The sequence below is a fragment of the Parasteatoda tepidariorum genome, chromosome 7 (assembly GCF_982258835.1).
Source record: "Parasteatoda tepidariorum strain Cologne lab strain chromosome 7, Ptep-v5.0, whole genome shotgun sequence".
Taxonomy (NCBI): domain Eukaryota; kingdom Metazoa; phylum Arthropoda; class Arachnida; order Araneae; family Theridiidae; genus Parasteatoda; species Parasteatoda tepidariorum.
In genome coordinates, this window is record NC_141761.1 from 13,199,857 (window position 1) to 13,225,270 (window position 25,414).

Genomic DNA, 25,414 nt, shown 5'->3' on the forward strand with positions numbered 1-25,414 from the left:
CACTACAAAAACAACATGATCTCTCCAACGACAGTAACATAATCAAACTAACTAAAAAATTGTTGTTCTTAGGGAGTTCTAAATCTCGTGGCGCCATCTAGTTTGTTTTCTAGCTAAGGAAAATGGTATTCTGTTTTTAACACTCCCCTTTTTGAGTTTCGGGGCATGTTGAACCGAATCTCCATACTTCATTGTCCAAATCTGGATGGTGGGCGAACAACACGTCCAACTCTGGTAGTAGTAGCAGGAACTGAATCAGGAATGTCCGATGATGTTCTTTCTGGCTCATATTTGGAAGTCTCTGGCAACTGATCTTCGCTGTTGAGATTCTCCTCATCCAGTTCTAATGGGCAGAGATTTTGAATTGGTCTGATCAGAATTCCGGATTTGGTCTTTACTTTGGCTCTTCTGATCAGTCCATCTTTACTTATGTAAACTGAGAGTATTCTTCCCAAGGGCCAATGTATTCTTTTGAGATTATCATTCCAAATTAAGATGATATCTCCAACTTTAGGATGGTATGTTGGTTTTCGAACTGTCAGTCTATGATGTAGCTGACTCAGATATTCACTACGGAATCTTGCTCGTAAATCTGTCATCAGTCTTCTTCTATATGCAAGTCTTTTGTTTAATTCCGTCTTGTCAGTTAGCTTTAATCTATCCAAGTCCGTAGTACTACTAGTACGAGTATCTTTCAGGAATAAATCAGGTGTTAAAGGACATAAATCATCGGGATCATCGCTAACATATGTTAAAGGTCTTGAATTGAGTTGGCTTTCACAATCACACAAAACAGTTTCAATTTCCTGGTGATTTAAGGATGTATGACCTAGGACCTTCCTCAAAATTGTTTTCAAAAGTCCTATTAACCTCTCAAAAAATCCTCCCCACCATGGAGCAGTTGGAGGTAGGAATCTCCATAAAATTGGAGAAAAGGTTGTCTTTAGTCTTTCTAGGTTGATATTCTTCAGAGAGTTGTTAGTTCCATTAAAATTAGTACCATTGTCGGAGTAGATAATTGACGGACGTCCTCTGCGTGCGATAAATCTTCTCAGGGCAAGTATGAAATTATCTGTCGTAAGTGATGTCAATAGTTCTAAGTGTACTGCCCTATAAATCGCACAGGTGAAAATTGCGATCCACACTTTCTTGTTGTCCTTCGTAAGCAACGGTCCAGCAACATCCACTCCTATAACTTCAAAAATTGAGGCGTTTTTTACTCTGTCCTCCGGGTGTATTCCTTCTGGTATTTCAGGTCTTTTCACATTAAATCGTTGACAAGTTATGCAGGTTTTTAGTACCTTTTTTACAGTTCTTCTAGCTTTTAATATCCAATAATCTTCTCTCAGAGCTACCATTAAAGATTGTACTCCAGGATGTCCTAGTTCTTGGTGTTTGTGTAAAATAAGGCTCTTAACAACATGATGATCAGATGGTAAAATAATTGGAACTTTAAAGTTTTCATTGTTTTCTCGCATAATGATTTTTGTTTTAATTCTCACAAGTCCATTAACGTCTGCAAATATCGACAGGAGTTTCAGACTCTTCAATTTTTCGCCTTGCAATGAGTCTTCTTGAACCCTTTTCAAGATTTTGAGTTCAGCTTTAATAAGCTCTTCTACAGATAATTTTCCGGTTTTCCGGTTGCTTGCTCTGGAATTTTCAAAAAATCTATATATCCAGCCTGTAATTCTGATTATTTTCTTGTAGGAAGATATGTTGTAGTAAAATTCGTCATTTTTCATACTTAAAGATGATACAATGATTTTCTTCTTCTCGGCATACACTATTTTTTCATCAGGAACTAGATCAAAATTAGGCCAGTTTTCTCTTGATTCTTTAAGCCAAGATGTTCCTTCATGCCATTGTCTCTTCAATAGGGTTTTAACTGTGCAACCTCTTGAAGGCAAATCCGCTGGATTTTGGGTTCCCGGAGAAAACTTCCAGTCACTAGCTTTTGAAAGTCTTCTAATTTTGTCAACTCGATTGGATACGAAAATCGTCCAAGGGCCTTCTTTCCTTATCCAATAAAGAGCGTCCATGGAGTCGCTCCAAAAATTTTTTTCAATATCTTCCAATCTTAAATCCTTTTTTACTGTATCAGCCAATCTAGCTCCAATGTTACATGCAAGTAATTCTAATCTTGGTATCGACACTTTTTTCAATGGGGCAACTCTAGATCTTGCTTGAATAAGTTGGCAAGTAACTTTTCCATCCCTTTCCGCCCTCAAAAAGATGCAAGTCGCATATGCCACCATGGAAGCGTCACAAAAGATGTGAAGTGTTAAGCTTGATTTAGAAAGATTTAAGCTTGAAAATCTACGAGGAATTTTGAAGTTGCTCAATTCTTTTAATTCTTCTTTCCATTTTTCGAATCTTTTAATTATTTCGTCGGGCAATTTTGAATCCCAAGAAATTCCAATCTTCCAGCATTCTTGTAGAAGAAGTTTCGGGACCAACATTATAGGACAAGTGAACCCTATAGGATCGAATAGCTGGTGTGCCATAGATAGGATTTTTCTCTTGGTAACTGGTTCACTATTGTTTTCTTCTTTAACCAACTCACAGGATAAAGTGTCATTTTGTTTGTCCCATTTTAGCCCCATACTGACACTTCCTTTTCACAGTTGGAATTATATTGTACTAATTTGTTCATCTCAAGTAGGTTGTTATTTTCCCAGCCACGTAAATCAAATTAAGCAGCTTTTAGAATTCTCTGAGATTCAGATCTAAAATGTTCCAATTCTGAAACTGAGTCTACACTTGCAATGCAATTATCAACATACATAGAGTCGTTGATCTTCACTGCAAGACTTTTCAATGGATCTTCTACCTGATCTAATACATGATTCAGAACAGCCGCAAGTAAGAAGGGGCTACATGATATTCCGAATACTACTCTACAATGTCTATATATAATTATCTTTTGAGGATCTTCGTCTTTCAACCACATGAATCGTAAACAATCCCTATCAGATTCGTTAAGAGATATTTGTAAAAATACCTGTTTCACATCCGATATTACTCCGATCTTTCCCCATCTAAACCTATTTCATACAGCTGGGATAATTTCTATTAGATTTGGGCCCTTTTCTATGCATTCATTTATTGATACGGAGTTTTTGGTTTTAGCTGATCCGTCAAAAACAGGACGTACTTTAGTGGTTGAATTATCTTTAAAAATTGCCCTATGTGGCAAATAATGTATTCCAAAGCTTTTAGAATAATCATTACCCTCATTAACTTGCTCTATTATACCTTCTTTTTCCCATTGGTTTTAAACCTCTTGATAATCATTTAACCGATTCGCTGATTTAAGGGATTTAACTGTGTATTTTAGTCTTTTATAAGTGAACTCTTTGTTATCGGGTAAAGGAGGATGACCATCTAACCAGGGTAAATTAACCGTATATCTGCCCGTACTGTCTCTACTAACCGTTTCTCTGAAATGTTTCAAAGCAAGTTCTTGGGTCTGTGTTTTAGAGCGTTTTTCACTACTATCTTTAATACCCAAGGTATCTAAATTCCAGAGATCTTCAATTTTTGCATTATTTACATGCAATGACAATACTAACATTGAGCTAGTTGTAGATGTTCCCTCTACCTCAGATTTACCCATTACTGTCCACCCTAACAAAGTGTGTACAGCAACTAAACCTCCCTTAAGGTGTTTTACTTTTCCCGTCAATATCTTTCCAGCGTAGTCAGCTCCAATGAGCAAATGAATCTCGCCAGAATCTCTTTCATATAAACAGGGCCTATCATTAATCATCGTATCACTAATAGAAATACCCAGATCTTTTAATTCGTTTAAACAATATGCATCATTCATTTTGGGTAAAAAAGCACAAATCTTTTTCTCATCTAAAACCTCTAACTCACAATTATAGCTTTCATCAACATTTAATAAGTTTAGACAATATTTTTGAGGCATTTCAGTATGTTTGATTCCACCGAATAATCCATGATTCACGGATTCTTTCCCGAACCCTTTTAAACCCATTTTTCCCGCAACAAATTTTGTGACATACGATCTCTGACTACCTTGATCGATTATTACCCTTACTAACTGTTTCAAATTATTTTCTGTAACGCATACTATTAAAGTTTGAAGATAAACTTCCCACGAACAGTTATTATTCGAAAGTGTAGTATTTTCTATTATTTCTTTATTTTCATATTGTGAATATTTATTATCCTGAAAACAAATAATTTCAACGTGTCTTTTATTGCAATGAGAGCATTTAACCTTGGCCCTGCACATTGAGCTCATGTGATTTTTCCCAAGACATCTAAAACAAATGCCCCTTTTTAATAAAATCGATTTTCTTTTATCTAAAGATAAACTTTTTCCATATTCACAATTTAAACCAGAACAATTTAACTCACCGCAAAACGGACACGACCTTGCTTTAGAAGTAGAATCATGAACAAATAATTCATTGGCAGTATGATTTCTTTTGCGATCATATTTCACTTCCCACTCCCCCCTTTTGTGGTGGCGCCAACTACCTTCATTAATATTCGGATACAGCGGCGAATTTTGTTTTTCTTTCACTCTCATTAAATCAGTCTTCTCTTTTGCTATCAATTGCTTATTCAAAAAATTTATCAAATCAGTTAAAGAATATTTTTCTCTTAATTCTTTATTAAATTCAAATATTAAATCGTTTGGGATTGACTTAAGTATTACGGGAGATAATAAAGTACTAAAAGTATCTGATGAAATACCTAACAATTCTAAACTTCTTATATGGATTTGTATTTTATCAAATAATAGCCGAAAATTTTTTACATCCCCAGAATGCTTTAAAGGGGTAATTTCTAATAATTGACTAATGTGGTTGTTTATCAATATTTCCTTTCTTCCGAAACGCTGTTCTAGCAAATCAATAGCTTTAACATAATTTTCTGAGGAAATAGCAAAACCTCCTATCGTTTCTAAAGCTGTTCCACATAGATGAGCTTTTAAATAGTTAAATTTACTACAGACAGATAGTAATTTTGCATACCTGCTCAGTTATTTATTATCCCTAGGTAAAAAAATTAAGTAACTTGCCTTGAAAATGATTTCTTATTAACTTTTCAATGATTTTCATCATCTATAAAGCAGAAAGTAACATAATAAGCAAAAAAAATATTTTTCTTGGAAATATTCTTAAGATTAATACATTTTTCCTTCATTAATATTAATTGGCGAGACATAGTTTTGAGTACCTGCTCACTTTTTTTTCTAAATCAACCAAACTTTAAGTGCTTGTGTTTGCATATTAACTTAAAGTTCATTTTTGCTTTTAGCTACAGCGAAAGAATTTCAGCTCTTATACCAAGCATTTAAAACGAAACAGAAAAATATTTTTTTTTAGTTGGAAGATCTTTATTTCTGTGTTTTATGTTTTGCTTTCTGTTTCAAATAATTTAAACTGTTTAAATCGTTTTGTCTCAAATTGTTTGTTTTTTGTTCAAACTATTTCTTTCTTTAATGCTATTTATCTAAGCTAAATTTTAGCATTATTTTATAGAAATTGTAGCACATTAATTAATTCCAAGCTTGGCAACAAGAATCAGATCATTGTTTTTATCCTAACTCAGTGAAGACTCAAACTATCTGAAATTTAACTAACCAGAGTTTTTAAAATTTAAGTATTGTTATTATTTGAAAAAAATCAACCAGAATAATATGTTTTAGTAAAAACTACATTGTGAAAAATTAATCACACCAAAACTTTCAGAAATAATAAAACATGAGATCATTTTCAACATAGTGAACTTTTGTTTAGCTTTTATAACTGATAAAAATATCTGAAAACAAAAGCTTTTTTATGGTAAGTTTAAATTTTTATAGTTTGTATGTTTGTTAAGAATTTCATATTTTACTATAAAATTTTGCTATGTATTTTTTATTTACAATGCACCAAAAAAAAACGGACCATCCTGAATAACTTTTGATCCAATGGTCAGATTTTCACATTTTAGGACTCAATTTTGATGGTTTGAAGGCATGACCTCAAATATGCTAATTAATTGGTGCAGACAATATTTTAAGCTACAATATGAGTCACAAAAACGTATCTTCTTTAAATAAACATACCTTTTGCAAATTTGGCCATATCTCAAGAACTTTTTAAACAAACTAAAAAATCTTTACAAACAATTATAAAATTTGTTTATCCTAAAATTTCTAGTACAAAGCTTATGCATTATTGGCATCAGTAATAATGCGGCGATTTTTTACGTTTCACCTAAACAAATAAATACAACATTCCCATTAATTTTGCCTTTAAATACATACATTTTTTTCTGTTAAATTACCGTTGATTTTAAATTAATATTTTTTTTAGAAAAATATTTTAAAAGAAATATAAATACAATAAAAAAATTTGTGGTATCTGACAACTTTAAATTTGGTGACGTAGTCCTCGCGTGTTACCACATCATGTTGTTTATGTGGAAATGTTTTTCTGCTCTTTAGGAGGCATTAAAAAGGTTAAGAACATATGATTTAAACCAATTGAATAAAGATTCTGGATCTACATGTATTGCATCTCTTACACATACACTTGGAGTAGTCTATCACTGTTCAAATTAAACTTCTATCAACCTGTCTCTTGTGTATGCATGCAATTGCTTTTTTTTACTTTCCTTACTTTTGAAATATTCATAAATACCGTTCACAACATTTTTAGAATCATCTTGTTTAGTGAAATAACTTTTTTCTGCATAATTTTTTATGGTAGAAATATTCGTTAGATATGATTGTGATAGCTATTAAAATTGTTTGCATCCGCAAAAGAAAATAAATGTTAAATAAATTTTACAGGCTAGAGATCTTTTGATCATGGTTTGCTGTTGACATGGACAAAGTTTTAGCTGAACATTCTCCAGGTACATGGGATGGTTTTCCAGTCTTCCTAGTGCTGAATGATTATCTTCCAGTAGATGGTAATGAATTATATTCTTAACCATGTTTTTCTGTATGCACCACATGCTAAAATTCAATAGAAATGTTAACCGTTTGAATAGCATTTTACAATCATTTTGTCCTTACTATTTCTATTCAGAAAATTGGTCTTATAAACTGTATGGCTTAATGTGTTCTAAGAGGCATTATTTTCTTGTTAGAAGGGCTAGGCTGGTATGCCAACAAAAATTACTTAAAAAGGAAGCAAATTTTTGTTGTTGATATTCTTAAAAATGTTCAACATCAAAATTTGTTACTGGAGAATATTTAAAATAACAAGATTCAATGCAAAATAATTACAAAGAAAAACTTAACTAAGAAGAAATGCTCTTAAAATTAATATTATTTACAAATGCATAAAGAAATTATAAAATGGAAAAAATGAACGTGAATAATCCTCCCATTACTTCTATCTTCAACATCCTAATCTTGCTTATTAGTATATCATGTGCATTTTTTACTTCAGCACGCCAGTGTTTTCACTACAGCGCGAGAACGCGAGAATCTCGCATATTTTTTTATATTCTCGCATTAAAAAATTATTACCGCGAGAAATTCGCGCAAACTATAAACCAATTTCAAAATTTGCGAATTTCTCGCATTTTGAAAAAAATTTCTTATTTGCGCCATTTAGAATAAAATCCGGGTAATCCGGTAGTGGTTCAATGCTTTTATTGTCAGAACCTTTAAGAACAACAGAACACCATCCTTCTGAACCACGGAACCTCTTTCAGAACTCTGCAACTACGTGTTTACCGTACGTAAGGTTTCTTCATGTAAGATGTTCAAATTTTTTGCTCGTAAATGTAAGATGGACAAATACCTTGCAAAGCCAATATCTTCTACTCCGAAACGGACAAATGAAAATGAAACAAATGTGGGTAGAAATGATCAAAACGAAACAAATACGCATTTGAGCAACCTAATGAGAATAGCTGATGAAAAAGTAGATGTGGAACATTTTCCATATGATGATGCAGCAAAAATATTCAATGGTTTAAAAATTAGAAGATGTTAAAAATGCATTATAATAAAAGAAATAAATTTTTTTCAAGTCTCTTGGTGTTTTTTTTTTTTTTTTTTTTTTTTTTCAATTTTTGAAATCTCACTTAACTTTTTGAAATCTCACCCTGTTTTTGAGAAAGGGTGAGAAATTCTCACCCATTTTTTTTCTGAGATGAAAACACTGAGCACCACTTTTCTGCAGAAAACGTATGCAGAAGGAAGTTCCATCAACATTTGCTCCCTAAGTTACGTGTATGTAATGGAATCATCTATTGATCAATCACTTCATAAAGGCTATGAAAAAGAATGATGGAAATTAAAAGGGCATTGATATTTATTTTATTTTACCACCTAATTTAGTGGCAATTTTAAATAATTAAAATATATATTATTTAAATATATTTTAATTATTTGAAATATATTATCTTATGTAGATATATACTCCACTTCAGGGGTTTGCCCAGGCCAAATTTTCTACCATTTAGTGCTACCTTCACGAATTCAACTTTAGGGAAAACGGTAGTTTTACAAAATGCTTTTTCTTAAAATTTCCTTTTTGTATCCCGTAGGAAACAATAAACCCTTATTTTTACCATATTTTTGCGTTAGTTTTTTAATATAATTTTTAATTTTCACAAATTGTGCCTAAATTTTCACAATATAGGTACCCCAGAAAAACCTAGACCAGACCTTGTTTCTATTCTTGCATAGTTTTTTATCTTAATTTCAAAGGTTTCCGCTCACTGTAGAGAAGACCTGGAATTCTTAGGATGTTTTAAAATACCAGTGGAAAAACTAAAAGCCCATGAAAATTCATAATTGAATCTGGAAGTTCTTGAAGTTTTAGCATTATAATGAACGAACACAATTTTACAGTTGCAATATTGTTTGAATCTGTTATTAGTTATTAAAACCTGCTTTACATAATCTATCATAGCTTAGAAAAATATTTCCAGTGATACCATAAATTACTTTTCTTGTTATCAAATCTATTTTAATAAAAAATTCTAATTAATAATAATACCACTTTCTATTAAAAAAATAGTGCTTTCTTTTATTCAAATTATATTTCTTAAAGCATTAAGATTATACATTTTTTAAACTAACTCATATCGTGTTTCTGACTTTAATAATGAATTTAAAAAATTTTTTGTTTGTCTAATCTATAGTTTCCCAACTCTACTGGATTTTCCAGTAGACTGCTGAATTTTGCCAGTTTCTCCTGGTCTACTGGTTTAATAAAAATTCTCCTGGTTTTTGTACATTTTAGAAAATTCCCTAAAATTGAGTAAGTTTCCTTAAAAAATTGTTATTGAAATAGAATTTTTGTGCAGATTAATGCTTGTTTGAATATTTAAATAAGTGTCAATAATACATAATAAAGCGAGCCTCATTTATAAAACTCAGCTAACTTCTTTGGTGAATTAAATGCCTATCACTATTTAAAATTATGAATAAACATAATACATAAAATTTTAAGATCATTTAATGTGAAATCACGTCTAAAAATATTGCATTTTTTCTATTTTGATGACTGTAAGAATTCCCTATGTGTAAAATATTTAGTATATTTTGCAACAATTATCATGAAATTTATATGATTTCATAAAATCCACTGAATTTTTTCCTATCTATGTTGGGAACTATGCTAATCATACGAAGGAGCATTTGACTTTATTAAATTTTTGTTTGACTCCATGAAACATTTCTAGGTATAAAGTAATAAATAGATTTAGAGTATAAAATTAACACTTTTAATTATAGGAAGAATTTCTGAAATTATTTATAAATTCTTAATGTGCATGTGTAATTTTTAACTTACTATTAAAAATCCACTTATTGAAATTGTGAAAATCAAAAAATTTTTCTAATTTTACTCAGGCAAATAATATTAGTGACCAGGGGTGCCACTCTTCCGTCTTGGGGACGGAATTCCGTCCTGTTAAAAAATATCAAATTCAGAAATTCAATTTTAAATTTGAAAAAAAAAACATTTTAAAAATAAAATATATGTATACATTGCTAAAAATGTTTTTTTTTTCGATAATTATTTCAGGAAAATATCTTTTCCCGTTTATTTCTTCCTAAAATTTAGAAGTAAAGTCAAATTATTCACATAAGCGCAAAAAATGCGATAACGCACTAAGTCACGGAGTAAGGTGACGTCAGGAAGCATGACGTCATAGATTGCGAATGGAAACTAAAGCGCTAGTGGATTGGCCTTCGTTACTGGGAAGCAGGAGAAAAATTCTTTCTTCACAGACTTAACTTAGCGGGAAATTGAATCTGGCATCGATCGTCGGATGGAAAACTTTTTACTGCGTTTGATTACTTAGTTGGCGTTGTATAATGTGTTAAAGTTGATTATTTTTACAATGGAATATGTCAACTCCAATAAACCAACGTATGATGTTGGAATTAAAAATAAATGGCGATGGGAGTGGCTTCAAGAAAAAGATTCAGGTGGTATTTTACATGTGGAGTGGTGTAGAAAATTAAAAGAAGTGGGTCATTGTTTTTACTTTCTCTGTGGAAAAAAATTAAATTATGCTAACAATGGTAAAAAAGCTTCATTAAAGCATGCAGAAGATAGCGAACATCAGAAAAACTGTCGTTCTCAGAAGTATGTGCAAACTCTTCCAGGTGCAAAACAACAGTCTGAGAAGGCTCCTCTTGCATTATGTGATCGTATAGCGAATCAAAAAGCTGTTATTTTGTGTTTTTTATCAGAACATTCACTTCCATTTTCGCTAGCTCCTAAATTAATCGATTTAAGTCAAGCATTAGCTAAGAATAAATTAGCTTTGTCGAAGTTGAAAATGGAAAGAACATCTGCAACTTATATTACAACGCATGGTGTGGCAAAGACAATGAGAGATGAATTGGTTGCAAAGCTAAATGCTAATTTTTTTTCTATGAACGTAGATGAGGCAACTAATAATAATGGGGAGAAAATAATAAATGTCTTGGTTAGAGTGTTTGATGATGATCTTAATAGGGTAATAACAGTCCATTTAGGATCAAGGAAAGAAAATATGGCTTCTTCAAGAAACATATTTTTAAAGATAAATGAACTTTTAGAAGATAACAATATTAATTTTTCTAAAATTGTTAGTTGTCTTTTTGACAATTGCGCAACGATGAGAGGCTCCAAGAATGGAGTTGAGAAGCTCATCAGAGACGAAAATATGCATTTGCTGCAAATAGATGGAGATTTAACTCATAAATTCCACAATACTGCAAAGGTTTTCTTTAAATATTTTGAAAAATTTATCGAAGAAATCTCAAATAATGTATTTTATGACATTAATGAATCGCCAAAAGCTAAATGCTTATTTGCTGAGCTTCAACTTTTATTAAATTTCAAAACTGTTTGACAAATTCTTTGTCCGATTGAAAACAGATTTCTACAAATGCTTACAATATGTGATAGACTTGTTTGCATTAAAGATGCATTATTAATTTATTATGCAAGTTTTCTTACGGATAAAGAAAGTAAGAAATTTGAATTTCTATTAGCTTTAGTATTTGAGAGGAATCATGTTTCTGAAGGTCAAAAATTATCCATTAAAAACATTCAAGCAACTATTAAAAAACAAAAAAGATCAGATGCTAATCAATCTCGTAAAGAAATGATTTTATTGACTCTGTTTGATCAGAATGAGAAGTTTGACTGTTTATTAAATTTTTATTGTGGAATTTTACCGCACTTTAATAAATTAGTAAAGTTTTTCCAACATGATCAACCAAACCACCATTTAATGCAAGCTGAGTTGTTTGATTTTATGAGAAATTTTCTTTCATTTTTCATAAAACCAGAATATTTGCCAACCAATGTATCTGATTTAAAGGATTTTAATTTAAATGAAGATAGACAATTAAGTGATAAGTTTTTAAATGTTGGGGCAAAAGCATATGCCCTAATTAAGAAAGCCCAAAAAAATAAGAGCAAGTGGGTAAATAATTTTTTTACATCTTTAAGAGAAGCTTATGTTGCCACAAGTAAGTATACGATAAAAAATTTTCCATTTCATAATAAATGTTTGCTCTATTTTTCCGCTCTAAATCCAAAATGCAGAAAAGATAATTCCTGCTTAACTGCATTACTAAATTTGGGAGAAATGTTACCTAATGTCATTCAAGAAGAAGATATAGGCTTTTTTCTGGAGGAAATAAAAATGTATGTGATGGATGAGAAATTAGTGGAATTTTCTGAAGAATCAAGAATAGATAGCTGGTGGGCGGAGGTGTTTAATATAAAAGGAGAAGGTGGTGATCCAAAATACAGGTTGCTTACTATTCTCATAAAAGCAGCATTGTCAGTTTTCTCAGGACCTTTAGTTGAAGGATCATTTAATATTATGGATGACATTATTGTTGATGATTGATCATCTTTAAATATTGAAAATTATGAAGCGTCAAGTTTGATAAAATTTTACCTGAAAAGCAGACAAGAGAAAAGCACAGACTTTCAACCTAATCATGTTATGAGAAAAAATATTAATTCTGCTCGACAACGGTATCAGCAGTGTTTAACTGCCAAACGAGAATTATCAAGTTCTAAAAATCCCTCAATTCAGATATCTGATAACTTAACAGAAAAAGAAATTAAAACAGCTGATAACCAAACTAAATGTATTTCAAAGAAAGTAATAAGATGTGATGAATCAACATCAAAGGGTTTTTGCCTTAAAGATAATATAGCTTCACTGGGGGTTGAGCTTACAGCAGCTGCCTCAAAAAGTGTTAATATAAAAACTGGTTGCCAGAACAAAAGAAAAGCTTCATCTCCCTTAAAAGAGAAAGGAATTAAGAAAGCTGATAATCAAACTAAATTTATTTCAAAGAAAATAACAAGTTTTTTTTATGAAGCAATAAAATTAGACTCGGATAGCAGTTTCTATGTAGTGGATCCTTATTTATAGAACATTTTGTAGTATTTTATTGAGAAATTAAGAATTTATATTGTTTTTTGTGCTTTGTTTATCTATAATAATCTTAGTTGTTAGTAATTACTTAATGTTATCGGAAAATTAAAACTACTTCTCAATCTTTAAAATCACATTAAATTTTTTATTTATTGTTATTTTATTTCTGTTCTGAATTAATGTTATGTGTTATTTTTAAGATTAATAATGCAAATATTATTGATATTATACTAATTAAAATGTTCAAGAGGGATATTTGTTCACATTGCGCTACACCGTTAAAATATATAAAACTTTCAGTCCTGTGATTTTTTTAGAGTGGCACCCCTGTTAGTGACTTCTCAAAACCCAGCACTTGGAAAAACATAAATTGATCATTTACTGCTAGAATGTATTGAAATTTGTTGTTCTTTTTTTTCTCAAATTAAAATCTTCTGCATTAGCATTGTAAGGAAGAAACCTAAACCTTACATATGTATCCTAAAAGTTAATGCTGTGTGCAAGTGATCTCTAGTAATAAATTCAGGGGTGAATGTTCTCCGGGGGTACCCAGGAATTTCGGGGTTTTCGTATCATTTTTTCGGGTTCAAATACTAGAAACAATGCATGGACATTTTCAAACATTCTTCCGTAAATAATTGCGCTCTACGCGATTCTTTTGCCAATTTGATTGTTTTGATTTGGTTTTTGCTATTTTGAATATTTGGTAAAGCTACTGAATCTGGTAATATCTCGATTCTTATTCAGTAGATTTAAAAATCTATTATTGTGATTTGTATTTACTCTTTCTTAAAGCCCACTATTGCAATTCATATTTACTCAAGTTTAAAATCCAAGGCTGCGATTCGTATTCACGCGTTTGTAATATCAAAAATCGATTTTTAAATTTTTTTTATGTGATTTAAAAACTACGCATTGCGATTCACATTTGAACGATTAAAAAATTCATTGTCACAAGGTGTATTTTCACTTTTTAAATTCCAATAATGCGATTAATATTATATTAACAAGACTTTTTTTTAAAATCTAATATCACAATTCTTGTTAGAGCTTCTTCTTGAATTAGTTACACTAAAGGTGTGATATATTTTGCATTTGAAGGTAATTTAATTATAAATGTTAATTTAAAAAAATTATTTTAAAAATGAAAGATCTATAAATTGATATCTACTTTTTTTGCAAATTAAATTTTCAGGGTTTTGCACTTTGTGCCACAATTATCCTTGTAAATTCAATTGTTGTGTTGTTATAATAGTTATTTCATTGATCTGTGGCATTGCATCCTCATTTTTGTCTTGTAGGCATGGATGCGTTACTTTTGAAGATCCTTTTCAGAAACTAGATGCCTTGCAATCTTTCATCTGGGACTTGCATTGGCACGATGAAGTTTTTGCCAAACATTTGGAACAAAGATTAAAACTCATTGCATGTGATTTGTTGGAATCTTGTTTTAACAGGTTAATATATATTATTGTTTATTTCTCTCACATTGTTAAAATTGTCACATTCTGTATTTAATCTTCATGTATTTGACCAGACCTGTTTTTTGCAGTACAAATTAGTTTTTATCATATTAGTTAATAGTCTGTGAATTTTACCTTGAAAAAGATTTACTCAATCTTGGTCTTCTGTAAAGAACTTGTTCATAGTTTGAATAATTAATTATTCTAATTATACATAATTATTCTATTAGTTATATAATTTTGTTGTTAAGGAATCCAAGTTATTTTTGTAATGCTGTAGAGAAACTGAGGGGGAAAAAATGATTCAATGAAAAATATATGATTCTCTAATATAATTCAATTCTAGGTTATTGATATTTTTATTAGTTTATATCCGAAAGACGTTGATTAATTCTAATATTAAGAGAGTTACTAGTTTGTCCAACATATCTCATGTTGCAATACCCAGAGTGTAGCACATAAATAACATAATTAATTTTACAAACAGATTCATAATTTTGAATTACATGTGTTTTGTCAATATTAGGGCAAGTTTTATCTATATTCTGATAAAATGAATGAACCTTAACTAACCTCCTATCGTTAACAACTATTTTCATGATATTGATAAATTCAACGTTTTTTCTGGTAGAATAATAAATGTGATCATAGATAAAAGTAAACTTAATTATTCATTTAAATTATGCTGCATATAATTTATGTAAAATGTCATGTTTAGAAAATAGTATAAATTTTTAAAGGCATTAATTTTTTGAAATGTCAAGAAATTTTCAAGATTTTTGAGTTGGACTCACAATCATCCCAATTATTAAATGGCTCTTTATTTGCTTCTCCTAAATTAATGCATTTTTATCACCCTACATTCTAGCATGAGTGTCACAGTTTTAAGAAAGGCGAAACAAAAATTACATATTCACAATAATTTCCTAAATTCGCTCAAAAATTATAATTTTTTCTTTTAGAAGAAATTGTTCTGAGGTAACTTTTCTGTCTTCACTTGTCTTTGCGTGACATATTTTTATTATGAGAATGGCTTTTTTTTCTATAATTCCAAAACTGTCACATAAATATTCTAAATCAGGGTTCTCTGCAGGAAAACCTGAAAAATACCTGGAAATCACCTAAATCCACAGGGAAAAATGCAGGGAATTTTAAGTTTTTCCTCACAAATTGGGGAAATACAGGGAATTTTATTTCTTATTTTCTTTTAAAAGTGGTGACAACTCAAGTGGTCAGTATCAGTGGGATATATAAAAATGATATTTCATCTATACTAAGCTATTTCATTTACTATAGCATTATTTGTTTTATTGATCATTGATTTTGCAATATGCATTAAATATAATTTTATGCTTTTTAAATTCGTAAAAATAATCTTTATTTTCCGGCACAGTTCTCAGTTATTAATATAATAGAAGTCTTAGATTGGATTCTGACATGATTTCTATTTTACAGCTGACTAAGCAGACTGCAGTTATAACAAAGACTTTTAGCTGCTCCTTTTCTCAGGATGTTGCCACTAGTAGTGGTCATAGACCTTATATGATTGCGCCTTCATAGAGTCAAGCTGGCTACCTATACTCTTTGTCTATTGTGAAAGAATGAAAAGAAATAGACATGCTTCAATTTTTTTTTCCGATTTCATACTTCTTATATATGCTGTACTCTTACTTACCACTAAAAAATAAATAAATGAAAAGAAAAAAAATAAATATATTCAAAAGAAAACGTATCTCATTTATTTATTCTTTCTTGAAGATGTATATCATATCACTACAACTATTTCAGTTAAAATGAATCCCAAGTTAGAATTTAATGCTAATATATTTAATTAAAAACTTATGAAAATTTAGAAAATGTACAATAATTGGTTAGTAGAAGTTATTTGACTAAAATACCGATAAGTATTGAACAAAAGCTTGTTCTTGTCTTGAGGAAAGGCCAGAGTTTCGGGACACGAAAAACAGTAGTTAACTAATTTTTATAACTGTAATTCAACATCATTTTATTTTCAACTAGCCGAAAATCCGCTCTTCGAACAGGATTAATTAAATAAAAAAACAATAATTCGGTACTGAACAATGCAACGAAATTTTGGACAAAACTGAGCGGAATATACTGACATCCAAGAGAATTTTGACTCTCATGAACCAACTATCCATGATCCGTGATAGTTTTTGATGGTTTCACTTCTCTTGCTAGCGATTATGTTGGACCATCATAAATCAGTCCGAATTCCTACACTGGGATGGAAATTCATGATGGTTCAATGTGAACAAACCATCAAAACAAGTTGCTATTCTTTTGTTGGACCATCATAAATCAGTCCGAATTCCTACACTGGGATGGAAATTCATGATGGTTCAATGTGAACAAACCATCAAAACAAGTTGCTATTCTTTTGTTGGACCATCATAAATCAGTCCGAATTCCTACACTGGGATGGAAATTCATGATGGTTCAATGTGAACAAACCATCAAAACAAGTTGCTATTCTTTTGTTGGACCATCATAAATCAGTCCGAATTCCTACATTGAGGTGATGTTTACTGTCAAAAAATCTAATGGTTCATGATGGATGTTTACCATCACAATTATGTTGGTCCATCAATAAAAAACCATCAAAAAATTTTTATATATATATTAAATTGTATTGAAAGTAATTCTTGGTAATTTATAAGATTTGAATTAAACGTATTTAAGTCTGTTTTAAAGTTATGCTAAAAGTAGATTAATACATTTATTTTTATCGAATTCCTAAAGTATTAAAAATGATTTTTTAAATGAAAATTTTTCATACTAAATGTCTTATATTATTAAAACATGGTCTTTATCAACAGAATTGAATGCCTGATTTCGGTTTAGTTGTATCGAATAGAGTTGGATTTAGAAATCTTAGTATGCATGTAAATAACGACATAAGTTTTAAACTAAACGCAAACTAACCCATACTTATATCAACTAAGAAAATAAAACTTAATGCGAACAAAATTTACGATTTTAAATTTTTGTTACCAAACTTCACGAAAGTTTTGAGTGTTTGAACTAGTTTCGCAGCACATGGTTTTATTTTAAAATATAGAATGATTTTTGACACCAAACGATTCTGGATTAAAAAAATAAATACTGTAATTTGATCTAATATAGAATAAAAGTTTTCGAAATGTTACAGCTGTATTTTGAATTTTTTTTTAAAAAATCGAAATTTGTTTCTCTATAAATTAACTATGCTTCTGATTATTTATAAAATTAATCAGTGATATAGACTAAAAAGCCAAATTTATATTTTAAGGTGGTGTTAAGCTTATTAGTAAACTTTTTTTTAAGAAACTCAGATTTTACTTTCGATTAAAGTAATGATTTTATTGCATTTATAGTTGGCAGAGGAAGAGAAATTTTTACATTTTGAATTCATAATTTCAAGTTAAAAACCCAGATTGTTGATAGTCAACCAGTCTTATCACAATTTGTTTACGTATAATCTTTATCTCGAAGCCAATTTTGAATTAAAAAAAGTATTCTAAAATGCTCCGTCAGAGAATTTAAGACTTACTTTATTTTCGATGTCGTTCACTTATTATAATAAGTGATATACCTTAACGCTATAGCGTTAAGGTATCCTACTAGTTTCGACAACTTTTTTTAAAAATATTTACATAAAATTTTAAAAACTAGTTTATTTGTTCTATGTGTAAAAACATATAAAACTGGGAAAAAAATATTGTTTTTATATGGCTATTTTTAGGTAAAAATAAAGCATTTTTTCTTCATATTCGCTAAACAGTGTAAAGAAATCGCCTAAAACAAAAATCCTTTGAGGATTTTATTTAGAATGTTATAAACTGTTTAGAACTATTATCTTAGAAAGTGCATACACTACTGAATTAAAGATCAATGTTGTTAAAAATGCAAAACATTTTTGAGAGAAAACATGCATAAAAAATGAAATTCTACTTTTTCTTAGTATGTAGTTCAAAACATGCGAGATACGGTCACCCTAAGGGACATCACAAAAGTGACCTTCTAAGCGGGGTGACCTTTTTACTGATTCATTAGCAGTTCGTAACTAAGCACGTAAATAGTACACATTATGATTTTTTAAAAATGGTAATACAAATGAAAACGATCGGCCATAAATTTAATATTTAAGTCAATAAATTTTAACAGAATTAGTAAAGAATTAAAGAAAATTAGATTTTTTAAAAAAATTTAATTTGAAATAAAGCTGTTTACAAATTTCCTCAAAGTGTACATACATACATTACATCTCGTTTTTGGTTTCATTTTTCGAACCATGTTTTCTAGATTTTGTAACTTCTCAAAATGTTCCTCAGCTCCCTCATGGTTTGTAAAAAAAAATCGTATGACATTTATTGCATTGAAGGCTTCCACTTGGGTTACAGCTACAGTCTGGGGGTCATTGTCCTCACTGTGAAACAATTTCTGAAATTGAGCATTTTCATAGAACTCGAGAGGGGTAATTGCCTTGTAAAGAAGTTAAATAGGCTTTTGTCAGAAAAGAGCTCGCCTCAGATAAAAATGACCTTATAAGCGATAACGATTTTTAAAACTTGACCATATATCCGATAATCTGTAACGCAGAATTCCTATTCAGTGAGCCGGGACTTTGGAAAAGTGATCTTATATTCGGATGACGTTATATCGAGGTTTGACAGTATAATCATAAGAACTCATTAAAAATTATAGAAAATTATTTTAAAAACATGAGATATCGTGCTTAACGTGATGCTAAAACTAAACTCAGTGGCGTGACAGCCCATTGAGGGCCAAGGCCTACTGTGCCCATCTCAGTTTTCTTGGGCTCTGGGGTGCAGGAGCAGATGTTCCGGTCAGCCGAACGCGGAACCCCCAGTGTTTAGTTCCCAAGCATGCTTGGTACTCATTTATCGACCCACTGAAGGGTTGAAAGGCTGAGTGAACCTTGCCCGGCCCGAGGATCGAACCAGGGACCTGTGGCACGACAGCGCGAAGCGCTACCGCTCAGCCACCGGGCGTCGCTTAACGTGATGCAACATGTGAAAAAAATATCTGATTTTGAGATAAACACATGAAAGGCTTCAAATAATTAGTCTATCCACTGTTATCATCTTATACAAGCACTGCTATTATTTTTGTAAATAAGTGTAAAAGTAAAGTATTTTTAGAAAGCTAAGAGTGCATGAATTCTAAATTATCAATAATCTCAATTTCAAAAATTTTGTCCAAAGTGTTTTTGCACTAGTCTTGCGTTAAATCCCGGCTGATCAAATGGTGATTCTTAGCAAATATTTTAAGAAAGTAACCCCAGCTTAGATCAAATTATTCACAGGAAACTTTTTATGTAGTGTGCAAATTAACTTTTAAATTAATCGTTTTTAAATTCTGAGCTATTGTATCAGCATGGTTAATAAAAATGCAGGGTAATTCCATCGTTTCGGGTCCATAAAAAAGTCCTGCACGAAGACTAACTTTCTCCCAACGCTTGCTAAGGAGTCCCCTTGTCTTGTTCAAAACTACAAGTCTACAGAGTTAAACATTAGTAGACCCTAAATTGGGTCTGCTGTTCAATGACGTCATAAAACTGTTACCTAACAAATGTTTTATATCTGAGTCGAATAATGACTAAACAGAGTAGGTAAGTGTATTTAATTAATTAGCATGAAACAAAGTTTAGCATCTTTCCCTTGTTTTCAAAATTAAGAGACTTCTGTGTAGAACATAAGCCGCAGATCCAATATTGAACAAAGATAATAAAGCAAAGGTTAAAAGTTCTACCCATGGCAATATTGGACCGTGTTATCGTTCAGATTTGCATTATCTGATGCGTGTCAAAATTGAGCCCATATCGTGCTAAACTCGATTGTGTTTATCAAATGAAAATGGCTAATTCATAAGGTTGCAGGCTCGATATCCAACGTATTCTTCTACACCGGAACTAATGAAATGGATCTAAAATTTTAGTTTTCAAATTTATTTTATGTAAAGTATACTCTCGATATCTCGAAAAACCAACTATGTCAAAAAAATATTTATCCCTTGGCATTATATGTCTAAGTAATGTTAATTTGAATTCCTTTGTCGAAGAGTTTTTTCTCAAAACCTTTGTCGAAATAGAAGTTCAATTTTTTCAGAAGAATCACATGTAAAATTATTGTATATCGATTCGTTTTTGTTTAATGTATATTTGTCTTAGTTTTAAAAATAAAATTATCATTGTTGTATTTAGACTTCTAATAATCTATCACCATATACAGATTTAATAATAGTTATTCTTCTGTTTCATTACTCTACTTTATAGTCATGTTTTAGAACATATTTAGTTCTTGTTATTTTGAACTCGCTATCTCTAAATCATTTTAACCTTCTACTTTAAGTTATCGAGAGTTTACTGTATAATATTAGATCAGCATTTTTAAATTTGATTTTTAATCATGATTGCAAAAATAAAAAATTTTATTTTTAGGTTTGCGAGTGTTGAATTTTATTGTTTGTTCATCAAGGAATCACCAATGAGTTGAAAAAGATGAATTACCATTTGATGTGTTGAATCTTGAAACGCTTGATGAAGGGAATTGATTAACTTTGGAAAAACTTCTAATTACAAGTTATGTGAATTAATTTAATTTTACACTAAATTGCTAAAGATCTAAAATTTAAGCATATTCGTAATTAGTTATTTAAAGATTTCTAGCACTAAAACTTTTTAAAAGTAACTAGAATTTCTTCACTTCATAATACTTACTCTGCTAATATCATATAATTTAACTAAATCTACTGTATTTAAGTAAAACGAATGTAATAAAATAAAAAATTTCAGTTAGTGCCATAAATATGAATTATAAATGCCTTACCCGATTCTAAACAGAAAAGTGCTAAAACTTTTCGGTTGAAGACTGTCTAGAAACTATCAGTAAATATTCTGCTTTTAATTCACAAATAGCGGAGACTAATCACACCAATGAACGGCCGGTGGGTGACTACTTGGATCAGTTTGCGCAGGGACCGAGGGTGTGCGATATTGGTCCTCGTTATACTGTTCTACCCTAAAGTGCTAGACTTCGCGCTCAGGTCGTCGGGCTATCGAAGCGGGGGTGCCATCCCTACTGCAGAGGATCAAAATTATGATGGCATGCTTTCGGATCATCCTCGGGACCCAGACAGTCGCCAATAGCACATTATGCAGCTCTAGTGTAGCGTAAGTTAACTGCAACGCACTAATAAACGGAAATTAGTCTCAGTAGGGTAACGAGGTTATTTATTTAAAATAATGGTGCTTGCAGTTTGTAATAAATGTGCAATTAATAAAATTGCAATAAATGTTATATAATGGGGTGATTGGGTCTTGGTGATAAATGTTTGAGCGACGCGCATCACGATATGACAGAAATATCCTCACCGTGTCTTAAGGAAATAAGAATAGAAGAGTACTGATATTTGAAATTTTAAAATTTATAATCTGTAATCTAAGAGTAATGGTGGCTCATGGTGAAGAGCACTCGCTTTCCAATGAAGTAACTCCAGTTTGAATCCCAGCAATGGCTGGTCGATACGAATTCCACACTCGTCTCCCGCTGACCACAGTGACGTCAAATATTCTCTGTGATTTCTATTTCATTATCATTGGTTTTAAATAAGTGTTTTTTTTTAGAAACACGTTTAAAAGAATTAATATAAATAAAATAAAATTGCGTAGCATCAGACGAAGTATAAATTTAATGACGTAAGCCATGCGTGCTACCACGTAATGTTCTTTGAATTCATCTGACATAGCGAATATAAAATAATTAAATACTTGCAACAAACTATTTTTTTGTTTAAACAGAGTTATAAGCTAGCAATTATCATTAATGTTATCTTTAAAATATGTGAAAATTGAATAGCTAAGTTTAAAGCAATGGCTAACGCTGAACCAATCATAAAATTCCATTTCGTTTTCCGCTCATTCTAAAAGAACGATTTGTCGCAGAATGTTCTGATGTTGACAGTGACCTTCCTCCGGCTTGAAACTATCTGTATGGCAAATTTCAACGCTGTCTGTCGGATGGTATAGGAGTCTATAAAGGACACACATTCATTTATATATAGATAACTGGCGTTGAACAGCCGAGTTTTACATTTCTGTAACCCGATTCTGAGTTACGAGGGTTGCTATTTATATTTCTGGCCTTGGCAACAGTAAGTGTTGCTAGGCGACCGCAGACGATTTTAATCGAAAATTTGATATTTTTAAACATAAATTCAGCTGACGATTTACCATTATAGCTTCATTTGTGTTGTTGACAGTTAATTGAAAAGTTCTTCTCTTTCAAAAAATGGAATTGAATCGTGAACATTTTCGTGCCATTATTTTTCATAACTTTTGACGTGGATTGTCAAGACAAGAGTGCTTCGATGAACTTAATTCTTTATTCAGCGATAAGGCGCCATCCTACAGCACTGTAAAAAATTGGTATAACGAATTTAATCGTGGTCGATCCTGGATGTTCGTCCAAAATCCGTTGTTGTGCCAGAAAAGATCGATGCTGTGCTTGAACTGATAAAGCAAGATCGTCATATGACATACCGTGAGATAGAGGCGTCTTTGGACATTAGTATGACTAGCATCAATAAAATATTGCGTGAACATTTGAGCGTAAAAATTCTTCGCGTAGGATCCCGCATAATCTGACAAACGCTCAAAAAAAGGCTCGTGTTGATTGGTGCAAGGAAATGTTGGAAAAATACGTTCAAGGTACATCAAAGGCTGTGTATAACATCTACACAGGTGACGAATCATGGATGTATGCATATGAGCCGGAAACAAAACTGAAATCAACTGTATGGGTCTTCCAAGACGAGGCAAAACCAACAAAAGTTGTTCGAGAAGAAGCACATTGAAACAAATGATTGCCTGTTTCTTCGGCATTAACGATCATGTGGCAACAGTGGCGTTAGAGCAACGCAGGACGGTCAATTCTGAATGGTACACGACCATTTGTTTGCCAGAAGTCATCGGAGAAATTCGAAAAAAGCAGAAGAACAGGCGAATTATTCTTCATCATGACAATGCGAGCTCTCACACATCGACTCAAACAAAGGCATTTCTGACGGAGCGAAAGATCGAACTGATGGGTCATCCGCCGTACAGCCCTGATTTGGCACCCAATGACTTCTTCTTATTCCCACACATCAAAAATAAATTACGTGGACAACGATTTTCGACCCCCGAAGAAGCGGTTGATGCATTCAAAACGCATGTTTTGGAGTTACCACAATCGGACTGGAAAAAGTGCCTTGAAAATTGGTTCAAACGCATGCAAAAGTGTATTGATCATCATGGAGAATATTTTGAAAAACAATAAAACCAATTTCGATCCTATATATTTGTTTTTTCATTATTAGGCCAGAAATATAAATAGCAACCCTCGTAATAACTATCAATGATCAACTACGTAACCGTCTAATTTTGAACTCAACCCAAAAGATAATGGAACTCTTGGATCAAGCATTGAGACAAGGACTCTTTGATGGAACTAACGCGCATATGCATCACATGGAAAGGAAAACCTCGAAAACATCCCACCGTCAGCATGGGGTCTCTAACCAATGATCCGTCTTCCACTGGGCATTTTTAGTTGAGCCCATTTTCTTAAATACGCATTTAGACCTGCGTCCATTATGTTTAAACATACATTATGAGCTATGTCCAGATTAAAAAGCTCACTTTCAAACTGTTAGTTATATTTTATTTGTAATGTTATGCCATAACTGATTTTGTTTTTAAATTTTTCAGACAATTGATACAGCTTATCAGTTAATCTGATCTGATGTTGCTGTATAAACGCTTGTGTGTCTACAGATTCATCAGCAAAACAACATTTTATAGACATGAATTTTTGTAATATGTTTTATGTTAAAACTTATTGATACTGTTAAACTATTTCATTGAATGTATTTGTAAAAAAAAGGAATGAAAAATAAATGTTAAAACTGCTTGTTTTTTTTTAAAAAAAATCTTTTTATAATTTTGATTCCTTGTTAAGTGTAATAAAGGTGCATGCCCATTTAAGATATCCCGCTTATATTTTATCGCTTTTTATTTACTTTTGCCACTTGAGATTTACTTGAAACTGATTTCTAAGAGAATAGGCAATTTATTTTCTGAAAATTTCTGGAGATTTAAAATTGTCAAAATACCCTAAAATCGGTAAATATTTTGAATGGGCATATTAGAAATTTTCATTGCATCCAGTTATTCGCGATTGCAACGCTCGAAAACGCTATCGGGAAGGGGACAGTTGTATTGGAATTACAACAATATTATCCCCTTTCTTAATATTTTTTGTATTTAATTGTCAAAAATATATTTTTCAAATTTCCAGGCCTCTTTGTTTTAGAACTATGTTTAATGTAGCTTTTAGCTCCATTTAGTTTATTAACTTAAAAGTTTTTAATCTATTTGAAAATCAAGATAGAAATTAACTTATATTTTCCTATGAGTCTCCACTCTCTAATGCAGAAAGCATGTGAAGTGTGGCTATAGGTAGAGATCCAGCAAATAAGAAAAAAATGTGATTTTATACCTTTATTATTCACACCTGCTTGGGTTGGCCCCTCCTTCGCGGATTTACTGCGGCTCATTTTTACATCAGCTTACTAATACTATTTTTAACAAATTACTAACCACTAATTAATTATTTTGTTAACCTAAATAAAAAAATTATTAACCGACTGATGAAGTGAACTGTTGGCGTGGCAGAAGTCGAATTCCTGGCCATAGATGGCGCCACTGAAAAACAGAACAATCGCACCCCTACTGCCAAAACAGGCATACGACAAAAAAAAAAAGTGAACTGTTTGCTTATGTTGTTACATGTTTATATTATACCTGTTTTGTGCTGTCCTTTCTCTCTTCTCTTCTTTCACTATTATCTAACTACTTAACTCACAAATTATGCCAAAATCGATAAGGATGGAAAAAATAAGAGAATTCTTCGATGCCTGCTCCACATTTGGCTTCCCTGTCACCTTTTTAAAAAAGGGAGACAGGACACCATCTTACACCACCCTATAAGTTT

The 25,414-nt window shown here is 31.4% G+C and overlaps 1 protein-coding gene across 17 annotated transcripts in view; it reads left to right on the forward strand.

The window, feature by feature from the left end:
* LOC147806859 (calcium-dependent secretion activator 1-like) overlaps nt 1-24,334 on the forward strand; it is a 65,021-nt gene extending 40,687 nt beyond the window's left edge. For 9 of the 17 annotated variants that reach the window (XM_087167346.1, XM_087167342.1, XM_087167341.1 and 6 more), the window contains 4 exons: nt 6,821-6,942; nt 9,136-9,254; nt 14,196-14,351; nt 15,813-16,085. In XM_087167346.1, coding sequence (XP_087023472.1) covers nt 6,821-6,853 — 33 coding nt within the window. In that variant the 3' untranslated portion in view covers nt 6,854-6,942; nt 9,136-9,254; nt 14,196-14,351; nt 15,813-16,085. Of the gene's footprint in view, nt 1-6,820; nt 6,943-9,135; nt 9,255-14,195; nt 14,352-15,812; nt 16,086-20,820 lie in introns of those variants that run through there. The other 8 variants (XM_087167337.1, XM_087167338.1, XM_087167343.1 and 5 more) reach the window with 6 other exon arrangements.
* The last annotated feature ends 1,080 nt before the right edge of the window (nt 24,335-25,414 follow it).